This window comes from Corvus moneduloides, chromosome 23, assembly GCF_009650955.1.
Source record: "Corvus moneduloides isolate bCorMon1 chromosome 23, bCorMon1.pri, whole genome shotgun sequence".
In the NCBI taxonomy this organism is placed as follows: domain Eukaryota; kingdom Metazoa; phylum Chordata; class Aves; order Passeriformes; family Corvidae; genus Corvus; species Corvus moneduloides.
This window is the reverse complement of record NC_045498.1, coordinates 5,576,499-5,597,244: the sequence shown is the minus strand read 5'-3', so window position 1 is coordinate 5,597,244 and position 20,746 is coordinate 5,576,499. Positions and strand designations below refer to the sequence as shown.

Sequence of the window (20,746 nt, the reverse complement as noted above, 5' to 3'; positions counted from 1 at the left end):
GGTGAGGGAGCATGGAACGGTGTAGGGGCAGGGAAGGGTGAATTGGCACGGCACGGCATGGCACGGCATGTCACAGCACGGCATGTCACAGCACGGCTGCTGGCTTGGCAGCAAGGGGAGGGCAGGGCTGGGACCCGCGGGAGAAGGTGGAGTTATCCCTTAGTCCCGGGGAGCTGGTCTGACAGGAATCGGAGCAGCGGGCGGTGGCTCCGGTGGCCTGGTCCTGCCCCGTCCCAGCTCTGCTCCCAGCGGGACGCGTTTGGACCCCGATGGACGCGACTGCCCGGGGGCTGAGGGCAGGGCAGGCCCCCGGGGCATCGAGGGGCTCTGCTGGCCTGACCCCGGCCCGGTGAGGATGTGCCAAGTGGGTGAGTCCCGGCTCTGGCGTGGGGATCGCAGCAGGAGGGCTCCATCCCTGCCCTCCTGCAGGGGGGAAACTGAGGCAGGGAGGGAGGGAGAGGAGCTGAGGGGCTCGGATGGGGTCAGGGAAGGAGCTGGGCTGAGCACGGGTGGTGGTGGGTGTGTGAGGGTGGATTCCAGAGGGGGAACAGCCCCACAGTCCCTCCTCAAAGTGCTGGGTGCCAGAACCCAGCCCTGGAGCTGCCATTTGGGGACAGCCGCTCTCCCCCAGCTTCCTCATCACTCCGAGGAGCCCCAGCTCTTCCCAGCCCCACAGGGACCCTGTCCCCATGGTCACTGGCCCCACACCTTTGCCCCAGTCCCAGGAGAGCCGGCTGGAGCAGTGGTTTGCATACCTGGGCTACCAGTGGCTTCCACATCACCTCCTGCCTCATCCCCTGCCAGCACGGGGCACGTCCTCTGGGGCTGTCCCCAAATGCCCCATCCCTGTGCCAAGAAGGGACGGCTCAGTGCCACCCCACACCCTCGTCTCAGGCCACCCCGATCCTGGCAGCCACCGAAAGGTGCTGATGAAAACGGGGCTCATCCTCCTCATCGTCGGGCACCTCAACTTCATCACCGGGGCCCTCGTCCACGGCACCGTCCTGCGCTTCGTGGTCACTGCCCGGGACGCCACGTCCCTGCACTACGGTGTCACCAACACCGCCTCTGTCATCGCTGCGCTGCTGGTACCGCTGGGAGCGGGGCCGGGGACACGGGGGAGGGGATGTGGGGAGGGGTTGGGATGAGGGAGGGATGGGTTGGGGATGCAGGCTGGGAAGGAGACGGGATGCGGGATGGACCCTGCTCCGTCTCCCCTTCCCTGCTCTGAACAAGCCTTTCTAGCGCAAATTCAAAAATGAAACGCTCAGGGATTTGTTACTGGTGAGGCTGCGGGAGATGAAGCACTGCCCCCTGGATGAGCTTCCAGGGACAATTCCAGCCGGGAATGGGAGCGGTGTCCCTCAGGCAGGTGCTGCTCCTCGCTGACCTCCCTGTGCTTCCTCCCAGACCATCTCCTGTGGGGTCTCTGCCCTGCTGCTGTCCCGTTACCTCGGCCCTGCTGCCCTCGTAAGCACCCCCAGCCCCTCTCCCAGCACCCGGGGGCTGCAGCCCTCCCAGGGAGCCCCCACAGCTCCTCTGTGGGCTCCGTCCTGGGGAGGGAACATCCCCACGTCCCCACGCTGCCTCTCCTCTCCCTCCTGCAGAAATGGGCGCTGCTCGCCCTGAGCGCCTGCAGCAGCCTGTGCTGCCTGTGCTGCCTGCTGGGGCTGCTCGTGGCCATCGGGCTGACCCTGGGCAACCAGGGCCGGGTGCTGCTGGCCCCCTGCTCCATCGCCAACATCGCCCTCGCCCCGGTGTCCCGCGAGTGCCCCTTCGATCCCACCCGCGTCTATGTGAGTCCCCCGCGGGCTGGGGATGGGGATGAGGATGGGGATGGGATGGGATGGGATGGGATGGGGATGGGGATGGGGATGGGATGGGGATGGGGATTGGGGTGAGATGGGGATTGGGATGAGATGGGGATTGGGATGGGATGGGATGGGGATGGGATGGGATTGGATGGGATGGGTTGGGATGGGGAGGACATGCAGGGAGCTGATGTCCCCCTGTCTCCCAGAGCTCCACGCTGTCCCTCTGGGCCATGTCCCTCCTGCTCGAGGCCATGGAGATCTTCTTCAGCATCCGCTGCCTCCTGCTCACCCTCGGCCTCCTCCACCTCAGCTGCTGCTGCCGTGGGATGCTCCGGAGGAAGGTGATTCCTAATTCCTGGGCTCAGCTCCAACCCCTCCCCTGCAGGGCTGGGGCAGACCTGTCTGGGCGCAGGGGTAAGACTTGTGCATCCAAGGCTTCCATCCCTCTAGTCCCGTTCTCATCACCCTCTCCGGCTTCCAGGTCTCCTTGCAGGCAGCTCCTGTGGAGAGCCCTGCCCCCGGGCAGTGCCTGGCCTTGCTGAGGCTGGACAGTGTGGAAGTTGCCCGGCTCTGAGCGGGGCCTGAGGGATAATTGACCCTGTGGATGTGTCCTGGCAGTTTCCTACCCCATCCCAGCACCGGCACAGCCCCACGACAGGACTCTGCTGCCTCCCAGCCCGGCTGTTGTGCGGACACATCCCCTGGAGCACGAGCCCATCCCATGGCCTGGGGCTGCAGCGAGGGAGGAAACTGGGCTGGATCCCGTCCCTGCAGGGAGGAACTTTCCCCCGGGGCTTCCACGGTCCCTTCCCCAGCACGGACTGCACTGACACGAACTTTATTCTGCAGGTATTAAAAGCCCAGAAGCGCGGCCCCCCCGCGGCCCCACCCCCCTGCGCTGGTGTGGGGAAGGGGCTGACCCGGCCATGCCCGTGGCAGTGTCCTCATGCAGGGGGGGCTTCTGGGGACCCCCCAGCCACCGGGTCTTTGTCCCCTGGGCCGCGTCCCCGCGCCTGCCGGACATGCAGCAGTGGCTCGGCCGCCAGGCTGGGTTGTCCCCTGCTCCAAGCCCCGGTGCTGGGGGGGACTGTCCTCACTCAGGGCTGACCCTGCCTCCATCCTCCCACCAGTCAAGCCAGTGCAGGAGCCCCCTCGGGATGGGGACTGTCCCCTGGGCTCCTCTCACCCAGCTGGGCTTCAGCTCTCATCCCACAGGGAGCTGTGGGGGCACAGCGGGGACCGCAGGGACCGGGCAAGGGACAGTGACCGTGGGCAGGGTCGGGGGTGGCGGGGGAGGCTGCAGGGGTCGGCGGGGCTCAGAACTGCATGGCCCCGCTGGGGTCGCACTGCAGCAGGCGCACGATGGACGGGTCGCTCTTGGCCCCTCTGATGAACTCCTCCAGCGAGAGCTTCCCTGCGGGGAAGGGGACACGGTTCAGCCGCCACCCGGCCCCAGAGACCACCCAGCGCAGCCCAGGGACACCCCCCCACCCGGGAGGAGCACCCTGGGGTGCCCGGCACCCTGAGCCCCTCCGGCCACTGGGGCCACGCCAGCGGACACGAGCCATTTAATCAGCGTGCGTGCGGCTCCTTCTAAGAGCCCCGGATTTAGCCATGAGACCTTGCCCTAATCCCCTCCATCTCCTCTCATTTACCGTCGTTATTAGTATCCATCTGTCGGAAGATTTTGTCCGTCCTTTTCTCCGGGGTGGATTCATCTTCAGGCATGTTCATCACAGAGGAGACCATTTTGTAGATGGCCTGGGAGAAGGCGAGGGGGATGAGGGTGGGTGCGGGGTGGGCACCTGGCGTTGCCCACCTGGGGCAGGGACAGAGCTCCAGGCTTCGCTTCCCTGGGAATGGGGCTGGCGTTTAACACCCTTCCCATGGGATCAGGCTGTGCTGGGCTTCAGCTCCCAGCGCAGGCAGGGCTGGAGCTGCCCCTGCAGGGAGGATTTGGCCACTGGGATGACGCCGCAGTGGCCATGGGAATCACCAGGTTGGGATTTGGGCAAGGAGAGCGTCTCCTGCCCGTTTGCCAACACCGCCAGATGTGCTCGGGGACAGCTGCCTGCCCTGGAAGCACGGGAGGAGTCCGGGATGGGGTAACAAAGGGACATCCTCGGGCAGGGAAGAATTGGGGATGCTCCGGGACAGCCTGATCCCTGATAACAGCAACAGGCTCATCCCTGGTGCTGCCAAGCCCTGCACCGGGGGTCCCACAGGGTGAAACCCCCAAGCCACCTGCACCCCGGGAGGGGACAACCACCGTGGCACCGCGGTGACAGCCAGGAGCGCCCAGCAGGAGCCGCGGCGGGGCAGGACGGGGCAGCCCGGTACCTTCACGATCTCCAGCATCTCCTCCCGGCTGATGTAGCCGTTGCCATCCAGGTCGTACATGCTGAAGGCCCACATGAGCTTCTGCTCCAGCTTCCCGCGGGAGGTGACGCTCAGGGCGATGATGAACTCCCTGAAGTCGATGGTGCCGTCGCCGTTGGTGTCGAAGGTGCGGAAAACGTGCTCGGCGAACTTGGAGGCGTCGCCGTAGGGGAAGAAGTTGGCGTAGATCTTCTTGAACTCCTCCACGTTGAGCATTCCCGAGGGACAGTCCTTCAGGAAACCCTTGTACCAGCCCTGCAGCTCCAGGTCGGAGAACTCCGTGTTTTCCCGCAGGTCCTGGAGCATCTCCGGGCGGAGTTTGCTGTTCTGCTTCCCCATTCCGCTGGCACAGCGCTGCAGGGCCGGGGGCCTGGCCGGGCTCGGGGGGTCCCTCTGCGCTACAGGAGGGGAGAGGGACGGGGCAGCGCTCCCTGGCAGCCCCAGGACGCCCGGCCGGACGCCGATGCTGCTCCCTCCATCCCCGCTGGCCGCTCTGAGCCGTCGGGGCCAGCCCCGGGGACCACCCAGTGCCAGGCAGCGCCAGCCCCCTCCTGTTTGCGTAATAAGCCCTTATAGCTCATTTGCATAATATATAGGTGATATATAGGTGGGATCAGCAGGGCAGAGCAGCCCGGAGGAGGGGACAGGGCCGGATTCGGCCCCGGCAGAGCTTTGCCTGCGGTTCTGGGTCCAGCCCAGCTTCGGGGCTGGCCGGATCTGGGTCAGATCCCTCGGAGGAGGGTTATTTTCAGCTCCTCCGCTGTCTCCGTTAATATTTGATGCCTCCGGCAGAGCCCCGGGGAGGGCTGTGGGTGGCAGGTGCCCGCTCGGGGCTCTCACCCACAGCCCACGGGGACCCAGCGCATCCCATCGCAGCAGGGTCAGCCCCGAGGAGCGCAGGGGGGTCGGGAGGAGGGCGGGGAGGGTGTCCCACACCCGGGCACGCACCTCAGCTCCCCACCCTGGGGGCTCTGTGGTGACCCTGACCCACTGGCACTGCCCTGGGTGTCCCCCGGCTGTGTCGTGACCCCTCCGTGGGGGAGGAGGGGCTCGGGGGGATTCAGGGCTGCAGTGGGGGGCTTCAGTGCCAGGAGCTGCCTTATTCGGAGCAGGGAGAGGTCCCAGCACCCCCAAACTCCCCAAAGATTCCTTTGGATCTCAGGGCAAACGGGACCCCCCCAAGAGGAGCAGCCGGGTAGGGCTGGACCCCTCAATTACAGGGGGATGGGACCCCTCAGAGTCTCCCCATCACCCCCCACCACGGCTCCAGCCCCGCTCCAGCAGCCCGAGGAAGGATCTGCCTGTGCCCACCCCACTCAGGGCTCCCCAGTTTTGTCCCCCCAGGGCTGGCACGACCCCCACCCCCAATGCCCGGGGTCTGTGACCTTTCCCCACTGCCCGGGGCAGCTCCCGCCGCTGGGGAGGGAACCTGTGGGGGGCTCAGCACCCCGAGAGGGCTCTGCAAGCACCCCCCCAAGGCGGACACCTCCGCAAGGGAGGTTGGGGACCCCCAGGGAATCCTCTCCCGGGGCGGGGGGAGGTTACAGAGGATTCCCCCCAAACCGGACACCCTCGGACAGAGAGGGACTGCCGGGGACACAGCCCAGGGAGGGTCCCTCCCGTGGAGAGCCATCACCGGGCACCCCTGAAAGAAGCGTCCGGGACCGCGGGGGACACCGAGCAGCCCCGGAAGATGCGGCAGGGCGGGGGTGACTCCGCAGCCGCCGGCGGGGACGGACGTGCCCGGGGCTGGGTCCGTGCCGGTGCCCCGGACTCTCCGGTTCCTCAGTGCCCCCCGCCCGTGTTTGTGCGTGTCCTCCCCCCCGCTCCGAGCCTCTCATCCCCACCACCTCCTACCTGCCCGGAGACCGCCGCTGTCGCCGCCGCCGCCGCCGCCACCGCAGCCCGGGAGCGCCCGCTGCAGCGGGGGGGCACCGGCACCGGGGGCACCACCGGAGCATCCCCCGGGACCCCCACCCGCCCCGGCCACTGCCCCACGGAGGAGAGCTCGGGGTGCAGCCCCTGGGCCGCCCGGAGAAGGGTCTGGGGAGGGAGGGGGGATTGGAAAGGGCTGGGGGGGCTCTGGGAGCACGGGGAGGGCTGGGGGCGTTGGGGACATTGGGAGGACAGAGATGTTGGTGTTAATGGGAAGACTGGGAGCACTGGGAGGTTTTCAGGCACCGGGAACATTGGGAGAACTGGGAGATCTTGGGGCAATGGGAACACTGGGAGCACTCAGAGCAGTGGGAAAACTGGGAAGGAGCGGTGGGAGCACTGGGTGGACTGGGAGATCTTGGGGCACTGGGAGGACTGGAAACACTGAGAGATCTTGGGGCACTGAGAGCTCTGGCAGGTCTTGGGGCAATGGGAGCACTGGGAGCACTGGGAGCACAGGGACAAGCTGTCTCTGCTGGCCCAAGAAGGTGGCGAGCCAGGCGTTTTGGGGCTAGAAAGGGACATTTTGTGTTTGGTGTCCCCAGGACTCATCTGAGGGCAGCAAAGCATCCCCAAGTCATTCCAGCAAGGAGCAAAGAGGTTTTGGAGCACTGGGAAAAGGCTCCAGGGCAGACAGACGCTCTCCATAGGGAGGTGCCATTCCCAGCAGGTTTTCCAGGGTCCCTGCACCGGCTCCCTCCATTTGCAGCGCCCGGGATCACCGTGGGGAGCAGATGGCAGGGGCAGATGGGAGCGAGAGCCACTCTCCTTGGAATTACACAACCAAAAATGCATCAAGTGATTAAATCACGGCCCCACCGCTGCTCTGGGGGAACAGGAACGTGCTGGGGTGGCTGCTCCAGCATGGGGAGCTGGGGGGAAGGAGCCAGCGTGGGGCTAATTCACCCCAAAATCTGCTGGGCATTCAGAACTGTGGCTGCTCCATCCCTGGAAGTGTCCAAGGCCAGGTTGGATGGGGCTTGGAGCAAGCTGGGATAGTGGAAGGTGTCCCTGCCTGTGGCAGGGGTGGCACTGGGTGATCCTTAAGGGGTCTTCCAACCCAAACCAGTCCATGATCAGTGAGGCCAAGGGGCTTCGGGCACCCCCCCAGGGAGACCTGGCATTGCCAGGCCTAAAACTGCAGCCTGAAGCAGGGCAGGAGGCAGGGACCAGTCCTGGCAAAGCATCCGAAATCCAGAGGTTTTGGAACACCAGTGGGCAAACAGAGGTTGAGAACAGGGCCAGCCCAGGCCCCGAGGAGCATGGGGACTTTGACACACCACAGGAACGAGGAATTCCTACTAATTAACCTGGGAACCCTCCCTGAGCTCCAGGTAGGGGGTTCGTGTGCTGGTGTCAAACCCAGTGGAGTGTTTTGGGAATGGGATTGGGCTGGAAACACGGGAACTGGTGATGGGAGCTGCTGCTGCTGCTGCAGTATTTCGTCCTCTCCCGTTTAAGAAAGAGGTTTGGAATGGGGGGTGGGATGGGATTTGAGTAGAAAGGTGAGGAAAAGGGAGATTGGTGCCATTGGGAAGACGTCCTGGGGGGCTGGAGCTGAGCACCCCACAGGCAGCAGTGCCAGGGCTGGGGGAGAGTGGGGGTCCCAAGGTGAGGGTGCCACCTCCCCTCCGATAATCTTCATATCTATTTTAATCCCCCTGGCCATGAGTGACAGAGGCACGGCTGACGCAGGCTGATCTGAAAGCATCCCATTTCCGACTCCAACCCGACCCTAAACCCACCTAATCCCCGCGCTGGAAGGGATTGCGGGAGGGAGAGGGAGGATAATGCCCGTGAGGGGGGCACGGGCAGGGACATCAAACCCCCCGTGACTCACAGGGTCCTTGGCACCGGGGACGAACACCCCCCAGCTCATCCTGCCTGGTTCCCACCCCCTCCACCCCAAAACGTTGCGTTTGTATGGCTGGAGTCCCCTCCAGCACCCCTTGCCACGGGGATGGGCACCACAGCTCGTGCTGCCCGGGATCAGGATGTCCTGGGAAGCGGGACCATCTCCTGGTGGTGCCAGGGCAGGCAGGGCTGGCCCGGGCGGGTCCCGCTGGCCCCGCGGTGCTGCTAGGAGGGTGCTGAAATAGCCACAAGCTCCGCGGTGGCACCTTCCCAAAGCTGCTGGGCACAGCCGTGGGGTGCTGGTGATGCCCGCCTGGGAGTTCCCCCTCGTTTTCCTCCCGTTCCTCCTCCTCCTCCTCCTCCTCCCCGCAGGGATTTCTGTGGGAATTTCCTGCGTTGCCATAGCAGCCGTGAAGCCCCCCGAGGCTCCGCTGCAGCAGAGCAGGGCGGATTGGGGCTGCAGGGGACACCCCGGCAGGGGACAGCCCGGCAGGGGACAGCCCGGCAGGGGACACCGCCGTGTCCCCGTGCCCCAGGACAGGGGTGCAGGGCTCCCCGGGCTGCAGGGCTCCGCACACACCTCTGAGTGTCCCGGGCGGTGCGTGATGGCCTCGGCGTGGCCCTGGCTGTGGTCCCCAAGCCGATGGGGTCGATGATGCTCAGGGAGCCCAGAGTTCGGTGGGTTTGGGGTCCAGCATCAGCCTCGCCGCCCTCACCGGCCCCAAGTGCCCGCGGGAGCATCCTCGTTGGTGCCCACACAGCCAGGGTGGCACAGAAGGAGCCCAGGTGTGTCCAGGGTGGCTGTGGGTGTGTCCAGGGGGGTTTGGTGCTCAGCACACATCAGGCACCATCCCTAAAACCTGCTGGGACACTGGGACAAACTGGGAGGGGAGAGGGCAAAGCAAGAAGGGCTCAGCCCCTCGCTGTACCAGGGTGTCCCCAATCCCCCCAGACCCCTCCCCGCTGCCCCACGCTGACTCCAGAGCGTGTCCCTGTCCCCACGCCCAGGCCCCGCGGAGGACACGGGCAAGGTGAGCAGGGCAGGGTGGGGCAGGGGCTGCGGGAATCGCCGGGGATTAAAAGCAAATACCCAGATAATGAGGATCTTTGGTAAAAAGCCCATTTGTATAATTTAAACCTCTAATAGGCTTCCTGGAATACAAAGCCCTTTGTGATGCCCGATCTCATCTGGATCAGGAGCCATTCTCTCGCTAAATCTTTGAGCACCGCGGGGATGCGGGGACGTTTCATAACATTTCCTAACAGAGCAGCTCCATCCCACGTCCCCGTGTCCCTGTGTCCCCGTGTCCCCGTGTCCCTGTGTCCCCGTGTTCCCACGTCCCCGTGTCCCCAAGTCCCCACGTCCCCGTGTCCCCACGTCCCCGTGTCCCTGTGTCCCCAAGTCCCCACGTCCCCGTGTCCCCACGTCCCTGTCTCCCCGTGTCCCTGTGTCCCCAAGTCCCCATGTCCCCGTGTCCCCAAGACCCCGTGCCCCCAAGTCCCCGTGTCCCTGTGTCCCCACGTCCCCGTGTCCCCACGTGCGGTGCCCGCGGTGCCGCCCCGCAGCACGTCCCGCTCACCTCGCCCAGCCGGCCCAAGGTCGGGGCTCCTGGGGACACCGTGCCGGTCCCCGTGGGGCGCTGGCACCTGGACACGTGTGCCCTGAGCCTGTGGCACGGGGCTGCGACGTGGTTTGGGGCGGTTTGGGCACAGGCGTGTCCCCAGCCCTAGCGGTGGCCGTGCTGGTGCTGGGGCCCCGTTTTCTCTGTCACTCCCCTGGCAGTACCTGCAGAGGTGCCAGACCTGGAAGGGTTCTCCTACCATGGGGACAGTTTTGTCACCGTGCCCAGAGGGTCACAGGCTGCCCGAGCAGCCCACAGCCAGGCTCTGCCCCAGTTCTCCCAGTCTGGGACTCCAGCAGGGCTCTGCTGGGGGGATCAGGATATGCCCAGGGCTGTTGAGGGGCTGCAGCTCGCCCGTGTTGTGTCCCAGCCTGGGGACTGAGGGCTGCGGAGGTGGCACTGCCATCCCGGGAAGGTCACGGCCACGCTGATGCAGAAATGGGGGAGACTGGGGGGTCTGGAGCTGGGAGGGCGCCCAGAGGGGTCTGGACCCAGCCTTGTCCCTTGTCCCCCCGCCCTCCTCAAGGAACGGAGGGGTTAAACGCCATCACCAGTGCCACCAGTGCCACCAGTGCCACCAGTGCCACCAGTGCCATGGCCACGAGCGGGCCCCGGGCTCCCTCTCGTGGCGTCTCACCCCATCTCATGGGGTGACCGAGGGACCCTCGGGGACCCGTCGGGACAGCGGGGCCGGGGGACCTGGCCGGGGGGCTCCGAGCGTGGGGACCCCAGTCCGCTCCTTGCCAACCCCGGCTGCCCCCAGCCCCCTGCGGCAGAATCCCCCGGGACGCGCCCGGGCGCGGGGCCGGGGTGCGGATCCTGTCCCGGGGGTGCCGGGGGGATGTTGGGGGGTCCCGGCTGTGCCCCCCAATCCTCCCCCGGCCCTCGGCGGGGCCGGACCCGGCGCGGTGTCGGCAGGTGGCAGCAGCGGCTTTCGGCAGCGCCGGGATGCGGGGGCTCCCCGCACCTCCTGCACCTCCTGAACCCCCTGCTTGTTCCACACCCTGCATCCCCCGCACCCCCTGCAGCCCACATCACCCTCAGCACCCTCTAAGGACGGCACTCAGCACCCCCTGCGCCCCCCCAGCCTCCCGCCCATCTCCCCCTGCCCAGCACCCCCCCCCAGGCACGACCCCACACCCAGCACCAGGAGCTGGGGGGGACCAAGACCCCAGAGAAGCTCCCAGAGGGTGCCCACACAGGTGAGGAGCTGCGGGTGGGGTCTGTGACGGGTGTAGAACCTTCCCCCCGAGGGTTTGGGGTGCCCCAGGGAGGTGCAGGTGAGGCATGGGGGTGGCCGAGCTGCTCCAGGGGCACACCTGAGCCCCCCAGATCTGCCAACATCCCTCAGTTCCACCGTGATCCCCACCGTCCCTCTCGGGGGACACCCAGAGCATCTCTGCACGCACCCATTTCCCTCGTGGGCTGCACACGAGGCCCCTCACGACGGCCCCACGTCACAACGCGTGGATTTAGGGACAATTTTTTGGTGTCCCAGGGTTGTGGGCTCGGTGCTCGGCTCCTGCCAGAGCCCAGCCCGGTGAGGGTGAGGTGGGACAGGACGGGGCTGGGTGTGAGCAGTGGGACAGCTGGCGGCCTCCCAGGTGTCCGTCTGGTGCTGGGAGAGGGAAGAGGAGCGTCTGCGGAGCCTGAGTGCGTAATTAGAGCTGTGACTTAATTGGCAGACAGGGGACGCGTGACGGGCGTGGTGTGACTTGAATAGCGATGGGCTGGGGAGGTGGAGGAGGCTCCGCACTGCACGGGAAGCCCGGAGGGGACCAGGGGGACCAGGACACTCCAAAAGGCCTTGGCCAGTGGTGGGAAAGGAGAAGGGACAGGGAAAGGACAAGCACAAGGAGCCAGGGGCAGCCAGGACCTGAACCCCTGAAGGGGACGTCAGTGCATTGGTGACATCCCAGGGCACCTGCTGAGCGTGGCAGATGCCATGGGGTTGGAAAAGAGCAACGTTCCTCCTTTATTTGGAAAGGGGGAAAGGGAAAAAACCAAGGAATTGTGGTGTTAGCTGTGTTCAGCCTCTGGAAAAATACCAGGACACATCAGAAACCCTCCTGTGGGAGCCTGGGAGGCAGCGGGATGACAGGGACCGGCCTTGCCACATCCTCCAGGAGCCACTGGGGCAAAACACTGCCTGTCCCACGTGCTGGGGCCCAGCCTCGGCTCCCTGTCGGCACAGGATGGGGTCCAGCCAGGCAGCAAATCCCTGGTTTTGTGAGCCAATCCCTCCATCTCGCTGCTGGGGGACTTGGAATTCCCTCTGCGGAGACAGGGAAGCGCTGCTGCTGCCGCTGGCAGGGAGGCACATCCTGCTGGGATCTGGGCTTTGTGTTCCTGGAGCTGTTCTGGCATCACCAGCATCGGAACTCGGGGCTTGTGATGCTGCCCCAGGTGTGCAGGCCACGGAGGAAGCGCCGTCAGAAGCCTGAGCCCAGCAGTGTCTCCTGCCCAGCCTCGTGTTCTGGTGAGGGAAGGCCCAGGGGAAGCAGCTCCCGGCCTGGAACCATCCCCCTCCAGGGCTGTGCCCAAATCCTGCTCCAGCTGTGCCCAAATCCTGCTCCAGTGAGCCCAGCCACCCCTGCAGGGCTGTGCCCACATCCTGCTCCATCCAGCCCAGCCATCCCTGCAGGGCTGTGCCCAAATCCTTCTCCAGTGGGCCCAGTGTCCCTGCAGGGCTGTGCCCAAATCCTGCTCCAGTGAGCCCAGTGTCCCTGCAGGGCTGTGCCCAAATCCTGCTCCAGTGAGCCCAGTGTCCCTGCAGGGCTGTGCCCAAATCCTGCTCCAGTGAGCCCAGTGTCCCTGCAGGGCTGTGCCCAAATCCTGCTCCAGTGAGCCCAGTGTCCCTGCAGGGCTGTGCCCAAATCCTGCTCCTTCCAGCCCAGCCATCCCTGCAGGGCTATGCCCAAATCCTGCTCCAGTGAGCCCAGCCATCCCTGCAGGGCTGTGCCCAAATCCTTCTCCAGTGAGCCCAGCCATCCCTGCAGGGCTGTGCCCAAATCCTGCTCCTTCCAGGACTGGATCTGAGGGGGTCCCCCAAGCTCAGTGCAGGCCGAACACCCCCCCTCTCCATCCTGGGGCTCCCGCTCCTCCCCTGCACCTTCTCCAGCACTGATGAAATTTTAATCTGCTGCCAGGCAGGAGATGAAAGGGAGGCACCACAGGCATTTCCCTGGGATGCAGCTGGCACCGCAACGGAGCAGCAGCACGGACACGGACACGGACACGGACACTGTGCTGGGAATTGCCATTCCCAGGCTCGGGAAAGAGGGGCGGAACAGCACAGGATTGGCAGGACAAGGGCTGTCCCTGAGGCTTTTTGGTTCTCCCTTGGGTGCCTGTCGCTTGTCCAGGAAGGATCTTTGGGGACATTGGGATCTCCTCTGCACGAGGAGACGCCTCTGCTGGGGGGGTCTCTCACTGTGCCCCCCAAGCACCCCAGTGCCTGTGCACGGCCAGAGGGTCACGGCCGGAGGGAGGGTGCCAGCACCAAGCCCCTCACACCTCGTTCACTCCCCTCTTCATCCAGCTGGATGGATGAGCAGAGAGAACCCATCGGTCCATAAACCAAACCGTAGGGACCAGGCTTGGCATAAATGCGAGGACCCCACTGATGTTCCTGGGAGTCCCCACCACACCCGGGCAGGTGGCAGATCAATACCTGGGACAGACAGACAGAGAGGGACACACAGCCCTGACCCCACCACGTCCCACCCCCAGCATGGCCGGCTGCTCCCAGTCAGACCTGTCCGTGGGTGCTGGAATCCGCCACCCGTGCCCAGTGCCACCCACGCCATGTCCAGCCCCTCACAGGGCCGGGACACCTCACTGCTGGTGGGGACCAGCGGGGGGGGTCACAGCAGGGTCCCCCCTCCAGTGTCTCAGGATCTGGGAGCTGAGCTGGGGACTTGGATTCTGTTCCCATCACCAGCGAGCATCAATCAGAGGGTGCCAGTTAATTAACCTGGAGGCACGGCTAATTCCAGAGGCTCGTCGTGTCCTCTTCCCACGGAATTTAGCGCCTGGTGGCTCGCAGGGGCTGTGTGACACCCCGGAGGTGACATGTCCTCGCTGCTGTGCCCCAGGACTGCTCTCGGCTGGCAACGGGACCCCCGGTGGCCCGAGCAGCCCCCGGGAGAGCTGAGCCGGCGGGGGCGGGAGGGGCGGCACGGGGAAACTGAGGCAGACACCGGGGCCGTGCTGGGCGGGGGGCCCGAGCCGCCCCCGTCCCGCCGCCCCCGGGGCCGGGGGAGGGCCCGGAGCGGGGCTGCCCGGCGCTGCAGCGGGCGGAGCCGGGGCTCGGCGGGGCCGCCTCCCGGTCGAGCCCAGCCGTACCGTACCGTACCGAACCGAGCCGAGGCGAGCCGGGCGCTGCCGGGCGGAGCGGAGCCCCGCCGAGCCGCGCCGCACCGGGCGGCACCGGGCGGCACCGGCGGTACCGGCAGCACCGGCCCCGGCGCTCTCCGCGGTGCTGAACGGCTCCGCCGCGCCCGCAGGACGCGCCGCCGGCGGGGCCCGGCCCGGCCCGGCCCGGAGCGGCTCGGCCCGGCCCCGAGCGGCCGCGGGGGATGGAGCCCTTCCTCGGCTGCACCGGCGCCGCGCTCCTGCTCTGCTTCAGCTACGCCGGTCTGCGCCCGGTGGAGGCAGGTACGGGCGGCCGGGCCCCGGGAGAGGCTGCCGGGGCTGTGCGGAGGGGGCTCGGTGCGAGGAGAGACCCCCGGGGGGGAGCAGCGTGAGCGGGCAGGGCTGCGCCGAGGGGACGGAGTTTGGGGGCGCCGGGACTTTGCCGGGAATCGGGTGCGGTTTCGGACACGCAGCCCCGCGGCACCGGGCTCGGGCAGCGCCGGGCTCTCGCCCCCGCCGGGTCCCAGCGTGGGCGCTCGCAGCCGGGCATCCCCGGGGAGGGCGGCTCGGGGAGATGTGGAAACGGGGAGAGGGAGCGGAGCCTCTTGCCCAGCGCTGGGCAGGGGGAGATTTTGGGCATCTGAGCAGCGGCCCCGGTTCGTGTCACGGGGCTGAACCGGAGCCGAGGGGGGAAAGCCAGGTCTGCTCTGCTGGTGCCACGGGCACGTCAGCTCTGGCAGTGCCCCTTGCCGGCTGTCCAGGGCCCAGCCAGGCTCTGCTGGGAGCCCTCTGAGCGCTGGGGAAGCACCGTGGTCCCACAGGAACCATGGTGGCCCCCCAGGAACCGTCTCTCCAGGGGCACCGCACATCCCAGCCATGCAAACCAGGCCCCTCCGAGCTGAGCAGGTCACCTGAGGTGGGGGATCTTTGGGGAAGGATGGTCCCTGTGAGCTGGACCTAATTTTGGAGCTACCAGGACGGAGCCAAGTCCACTCTTGCCTGCATTGGCCAGGCTGAGCCTTGGCCCCAGCACCCTCTGTGTGGGTGTAAACTGGGCAGTGCTGGTGGAGCTCCCCAGCCCAAACCAGTCGCGCTCCCAGGCAGCCCAGGGTTGTCTCCTTCGCTGGCTGTAAGATGTTGGTGGAACAGCTGCTTTGATTCGCAGAATGCTGACAGCCAGGATATCTGGCATTCCAGGAGGCTGGGGGTGATTATTAGGGATGCAGAGCTCCAGGGAGTGGAAATTCCTTCGCCCCCCAGCCAGCCCTGGAAGTTGCTGGAGTTACATTCGGCCTCATCGGGGCTGCAGCAAACCTGGGCTCCCTTCAGCTCTGCCACCCGTCCTTGGCCAGGCATCGGCCTCTGAAGTTGCTGTTTCACAACTGCCAGATCCGGGGAGATTAATGAAACATTCCCAAAGGGAGGGAGCGACGAGGAAAACACCACGGCACAATGGAGGCGTCTGCAATTGTGACAGCACTCGGGGTTTTCTGTAAACTAGGCCACTTCCCTGCTCTTCCTTATCCTTGAATCACCTCGTTTGGCATCTGAGAGTAAACAGGGAGTTGTGTCTCTGCCCATAACCACCTCCTGCTCCTGCCTGGGCCGGGAGGTGTCCGTGCCACGTTCCCGGGAGCTCACGGGGAGCTGTGTGTGAGCCACGCACCCCCCTCTGCCACCTCCTTCTGTGCCACCCATGCCAAGGGTCCTGACGAGCTCTCCCTGCAACCAGGTGAGGCAGAGAACTTGTGCTGCCCCTGTTTTCCAGAGCAGGAACAGAGGGATGAGGGTACGGAGTGATTTTCCCAAGGTCACACAGAGGTAGCGGCAGCGTCACCGCCAGCTCCGTGTCCCCAGCCCTGCCTGATGATGTGGCCACAAGGCCACCAAGGAGGAGTCATTGGAAAAGCCCATGGGGAGGAAATCATTCCCAGGCAGGGATGGAGGCTCCAGGGTCTGTTCCCTTTGGACCCAGAGCTTGTGTGAGCGGGTTTAAAATAATTCCTGTCATGAAAGATTAAAGCTGTTGTTCCCGGGAGGGCACTGGTGCAAATTCCCCCCTGGCAATGCCAGGGCAAGGGCTGGTGAGTGGCACCGAGCACAGGCCCTGCTCTGGATTCAGGGATTTTGGCCAGGCAGGACCATTTTTTGCCAAGGTGATACCAAGGTGAGGGAGGAGGGGAAGCAGGAGCAGGAGGATGAGGTGGCTGAGAAATAATCTCCACACCAACGCTCTTTGGCGGCCCCCAAATCCCACCCGTGTGGGTGATGCCCTCCCATCATTCCCACTGCTCCAGAGGAAACACTCGGGATGGTTGGCGAGTCAGGATTTAATTTGGCCACAGCCTTGCTCTGCCAGCAGCCCCCTCCTCGTTAGGCTGAGCTAACGAAGAGGGGGGGAGCTGGGCTGGGCTGGGGGCACTGCTGAGGGCTCGAAGAGCAGTGGGGTGATGATGGAAGACCCCAAAATAGGCCACGGCCCCTGTGACTTGCAAAGAGCCTCGCTGCCAGGTGCCAGCCCGTAGAGCAGCTCAGTTCAGGTTTATTTTTGTCAGATGGAGAGCAGAGGTGACACACTGCTCAGGTAAAAGCTCCCCTGCCAGCACAGCTCTGGGCCAGCCTTCAGAACCTGGACCTGGCTCCAGTTTGAGGAGCCCCTTCACAGCTCCCCCACCTCGGCTGCCCAAAAAGGTGCCAAACCCCCCTGACTGGATTCTGGTCTCTACTCAGCTCTGAAGTGTCCTCACTCCCTGAGCCACTGCAAACCCCCCTCACCCCCTCCCCAGGAAGCTCTCCCAGCCTCAGGGGGAAGGACAGCAAAGCAAAGGTGACAATCTCACTCCAGGTGCTGATTCCCAGCTTGTCCGAGCTGGATGTGCTCCCCTGAGCCCGGGGAGCTGGGATCACCCACGGGCTGGCAGGATCAGGGCGAGCAACACGCTCAGCACACTCAAGAGAGCAGGGAAAGGTCTCTCAGCTATTTGGAAAGAACAAAGCAACCCATTCCAGCCCTTTCCCTGCATCCCAGAGGCCGGGGAGATTCCTGGCCGGCTGATGGGGTGGCGTAAGCACTTTATTGATTCCTGTGTTCGGCGTAGGAGGGATTTAATTGGGATGTGGAGGTTTCTAACCCCCAGTGTCAGGCTCTCAGCAGGGATGGTGCCGGGAGAGGCAGCCAAGGTTGAGCCATCCTCTTCCAAACGCTGTCTCCTGCTGGGAATATGCTTGTGGAAAAGGGAGATTCCTCCCAGAGAGGTGTGTTTGCAGATATTGAGCGTGCATTCTGTGGCAGGGTCCTCCACGGAGTGTCATCCGTGTCCTGGTCCTGGATACATCCTCACCCTTTGCTAAATAAACTCTTGCTGGTTTATGAAGTGCCCAGAGGATGGATTAGGGCCTGGATCGAGCATAATTCAGTTAAAAGCAGAAATGTATTGAGCAATGAAGCTGCAAATCTTTATGTGGGCAGTAAAAAACGGGATACAAGAGCAGAGCCGGGCTAGGAACAGGCAGCAAAATCCTGGGAGAGGTCTGGTGCCAGCAGGAAATTCCCAGGCTTCCTCACCCCCTCTGACTTCTCTGATACTACAGAGGTGTGGGATAAGAGGAGCTAGAAAAGCCCATGGCACCCAGTTCTTTGTGGATATTTGGGTCCTGCATAAAACATGTCACGATGGCAACGACTCTGCTCCGAGTTGGCAGCATTTAAACCCAAACCATGGCACTGGGGAGACCCAAGAGAATCCTGCCTGTCTTTGGGTCTCTCCAAGGTAGAAATATCCCTTCCTTCTGCCCTGAGGAACTCCCAGTGGCTGGCTGGCCACAGTCTCTGTGCTCCCTGGCAGCATTTCCAGCGGCACATTTGGGCAGCTGCTCCCTGGGGAATCAGCCACGGAGCCAAGGGGTGGGCAGGAGGGGGCTGGGGGCCTATTAATATCCCATTTTTATAGGGAAGTGGGCGGTCAGTAGGAAATAATTGCCTCTTTCCCAGCTGAAGAACCACCAGTTGGCCTCTCTGCTCTTTGAAATCGCTGGATCTTTGCAAACAGCTCTGCTTCCCGTGGGGCTGGGAGCAGGACGGGCCCTGCTCCCACACATTCCCCATGGGGCTCCCTTCATTAAAACCCTCGGGAACGCTGAGCAATGTGCCAGCCCTTCCTACACAACCCATAAAACCCACAAGCAATTACATCCACGGATGGGATCCATGCTGGGAGAGCACAGAGAGGCTCAGAGAAGCAGCAAAAGCAGCTCTGTGTGAATCCAAAGTCAGGGAAAAGGCAGTGGGGCTGGCAGAAAACATCACACGGGTTTAGGGTTGTTCCTTTTGGGTCATGCCCTTCCATCTCCTGCATCTGCAGGGAAGGTTGTGGTGCAGGAATCAAGAGTCACTGGGAATCAAGGCTGGAATTCACTGCTTTGTGCAGGGAAGGGCAGCTGGAAAGCACGGGCTGAGCTGCTTCAGAGCCTCAGCTCACCAGACCATGTCCCTGGGGCTCTGAGGCAGCTCAGCTCAGCCCTTCCCAGCAGGGAAGGAGCTGCTTGGGAGAGGAGCTGAGTGACTTGGAAAATGCTGGGACTACAGCACAGCCTCAGCCATGCAGGATGCAACTCCCAGCACCTCCACATGACCGGAGTTTCTGGGAAAGGTGAATTCAGAAGGGGGTTTTGGGGTTTGAGCCCTTTGGCTGGGGAGATAAATCCAGGAACGTGCTCTAATTCCAGACCTACAGCCTGGACTTGGCTGGCCTGAGGTGACCCCCAAGGGTGTGACATTTCCACAGGTTCTTCCTTTCCTTCAGTGCTGCCTTTGTGGCCCAGGTACCTCCCTGATCCTGTAGGACAGCCCAGGGTTTGGACACCCTAATATTCAGCATCCCCACCCCCCACATTCCCAGCTGACAGCTGGATTTATGGACACAAATCTTCTCCCTGCTCTTTTTCCCACTCACCCCATCCATGCTACAGCTCCCATGGGGAAGCCAACTCACAGGGAAGTGCGTGGGCTCCTCTTCCTCGTGCCAGTTGTGCCCATAACGAAGCCAGGGACGAGTTGTAAAGTGTGGGGGGGGTTCCTCTCTCTCCAATTAAAGTCCAACAATAACGAGGAAAACATTTAATGGGAGGCTGGGAGGGGTTCTCAGCATCGGGAAGGGATTCGGGATCATCTCCACGGCTCAGGATTTCTTGGTGCACAGAGGAGGCTCCGACCTGCTCCTGCCAGAAGGGCCCCAGGGGCGGCGGAGTAGGAGAGGGCTGGGACACGAGGGCCTCGGGGATGGGAGATTTCGGACTCTGTGGGAAGGAAACGAGATGGGATTTTAGAAATCCTCGGGTTTTTAAGCTGCCATTCGCATTTAAAATTCCCAATTTCAGCCTAAATCACCAGGGTTTCCCTTAATGAAGGGTGGAGTGATTTCTGCTGACGTGAAAATGAGAATGTTTTTCCATCCAAATTCGGTCAAGCAGATCCTCTGCCAGTTTGCAGGGTGGGATTTGCTAAACCAGGAATCCTGCACCATTCCCTCATGGAGCAGACAGGGAATGTGCTGCCCTGGAGTAAACAGGCACGAGAAAGACTTGATCCACAACCCATTCCCTGCCATCCCTGCAGCATTCCCACCCTCTGTGCCCGCTCCCAGAACACCAGCAGCTTTCCTGGCTGCCACAGGCACAGAAGCAAAGTTCCCAGGAGTTGCACATGACTCCAGAAGGAAGCAAAAACTTGGATTTGGCACCTCAAGGCCCTGCCTGAGCTGCCGACCCCCTGCAGCCAGCTGGGAAATTACAGGAATTACACTTCTTCCACCTGATCTCAGCCAGGCTGGCACTAACAAAGAGCTGCAACAGGGCCAGGGAGCCAAAAGTCGTGTGGAATATCTTGGAATGGTGTTTTAGATCTTAGGAAGTCATGATCTCATCATTTCATCTCCTGGGAACGGGGAGAAAAGCAACCTCACGGATGAAAATTGTGGTTCCAAATGATCCCTGCAGCTCTGGGAGCAGGAAATTCATTTTCCTGGGTTTGTATTTCTGTCAAACAGAGTTTAATTCTCTTTTTAGCGTTTTTATGCTGGTTTGACACCACTGATCTGGGTGTAGCTACTCCTGATCTGTGGCAGTGCAAGGGAAGGCACACTGGGATCTGCTGTCCCAGATTCCAGGATTTTAGAGCTGCTGACTTCACTACCCCATCCCTCTCTCAGGTATTCCTATAAACAGGGGTTCTAGAATGTTCCTGACCACCCACTCCAGGTGATTTCTCCCTCACTTCCATCCAGATTCCAGTTTTGGAGGCTTCAAGCTCTGGGTTTCAGCTTTGCCAAGTGCTTCCCTCCTGCCTCACAGCTCTCCACCCTCTCCCATCACTTCCCAGAAGAGTTTTTTGCTCTCCTCCAGCTCTTCAAGGTCTTCCCAACTCCCCCACATCTTCTGCCATCAGGAAACTCGAACACCTTTTATGCTGTGCCTCCCTCAAGGTCACAAATTTCAACAGGCACCCGGGCACTCCGAGTGCCGTTCCCTTTTCCCAGCTTTTTCCATGATCTCTGCTCTCTGTTCCTGTGGGGTTAATTCATCTCTTTTCAAAGGCCTCCTCCAACTGAAGCTGGGTAAGTCAGTGGTAGCTCCTAAAAAAAAAATTATTTAGCTCCTAAAAATATCCAGGGAAGACAACCACGCCGGGATCGAGCGGTGCAGCCGGGAAGGGCGAAGTGCTCGGCTGCAGCTGGAGACTGTTTTGTCTCCCATCCCTCAACTCCGTCATGTCCTCCGTATGTTCCAGCA

General features: G+C 63.2%; 4 protein-coding genes across 5 annotated transcripts in view; 2 read left to right on the top strand and 2 right to left on the bottom strand.

Annotated features, from left to right (window-relative positions):
- The first annotated feature begins 182 nt into the window (after positions 1 to 182).
- On the top strand, positions 183 to 3,450 carry TMEM54 (transmembrane protein 54). The gene is made up of 6 exons (XM_032132075.1): positions 183 to 368; positions 895 to 1,088; positions 1,411 to 1,470; positions 1,608 to 1,796; positions 2,021 to 2,155; positions 2,296 to 3,450. Exons 1-6 carry the CDS (start codon positions 356 to 358, stop codon positions 2,386 to 2,388), a joined length of 684 nt encoding a protein of 227 aa, XP_031987966.1. The 5' UTR covers positions 183 to 355; the 3' UTR covers positions 2,389 to 3,450.
- On the bottom strand, positions 2,637 to 4,658 carry HPCA (hippocalcin). Its single transcript, XM_032132076.1, has 3 exons — positions 4,155 to 4,658; positions 3,470 to 3,575; positions 2,637 to 3,228 (listed from the first exon to the last, which is right to left on the bottom strand). The coding sequence occupies exons 1-3, from the start codon at positions 4,530 to 4,532 to the stop codon at positions 3,131 to 3,133; spliced, it is 582 nt and encodes a 193-aa protein (XP_031987967.1). The 5' UTR covers positions 4,533 to 4,658; the 3' UTR covers positions 2,637 to 3,130.
- A 9,488-nt stretch (positions 4,659 to 14,146) lies between these two features.
- Positions 14,147 to 20,746, top strand: part of FNDC5 (fibronectin type III domain containing 5) — a 14,406-nt gene continuing 7,806 nt past the window's right edge. The window contains exon 1 of the mRNA XM_032132099.1: positions 14,147 to 14,263. Coding sequence (XP_031987990.1) covers positions 14,185 to 14,263 — 79 coding nt within the window. The 5' untranslated portion in view covers positions 14,147 to 14,184. The remainder of the gene's footprint in view (positions 14,264 to 20,746) is intronic.
- Positions 19,062 to 20,746, bottom strand: part of LOC116454924 (S100P-binding protein-like) — a 23,271-nt gene continuing 21,586 nt past the window's right edge. For both annotated transcript variants that reach the window (XM_032132091.1, XM_032132092.1), the window contains exon 5: positions 19,062 to 19,255. In XM_032132091.1, coding sequence (XP_031987982.1) covers positions 19,138 to 19,255 — 118 coding nt within the window. In that variant the 3' untranslated portion in view covers positions 19,062 to 19,137. The remainder of the gene's footprint in view (positions 19,256 to 20,746) is intronic.

Coding starts and splice junctions, on each gene's coding strand:
- TMEM54 (XM_032132075.1), top strand. Junction 1,471..1,607: donor ACCTCGGCCCTGCTGCCCTC/GTAAGCACCCCC, acceptor TCCCTCCTGCAG/AAATGGGCGCTGCTCGCCCT. Junction 1,797..2,020: donor TCGATCCCACCCGCGTCTAT/GTGAGTCCCCCG, acceptor CCTGTCTCCCAG/AGCTCCACGCTGTCCCTCTG.
- HPCA (XM_032132076.1), bottom strand. CDS start 4,532: ATGGGGAAGCAGAACAGCAAACTCCGCCCGGAGATGCTCCAGGACCTG. Junction 3,576..4,154: donor AGATGCTGGAGATCGTGAAG/GTACCGGGCTGC, acceptor GCCTTCTCCCAG/GCCATCTACAAAATGGTCTC. Junction 3,229..3,469: donor GATGGATACTAATAACGACG/GTAAATGAGAGG, acceptor CCTTCCCCGCAG/GGAAGCTCTCGCTGGAGGAG.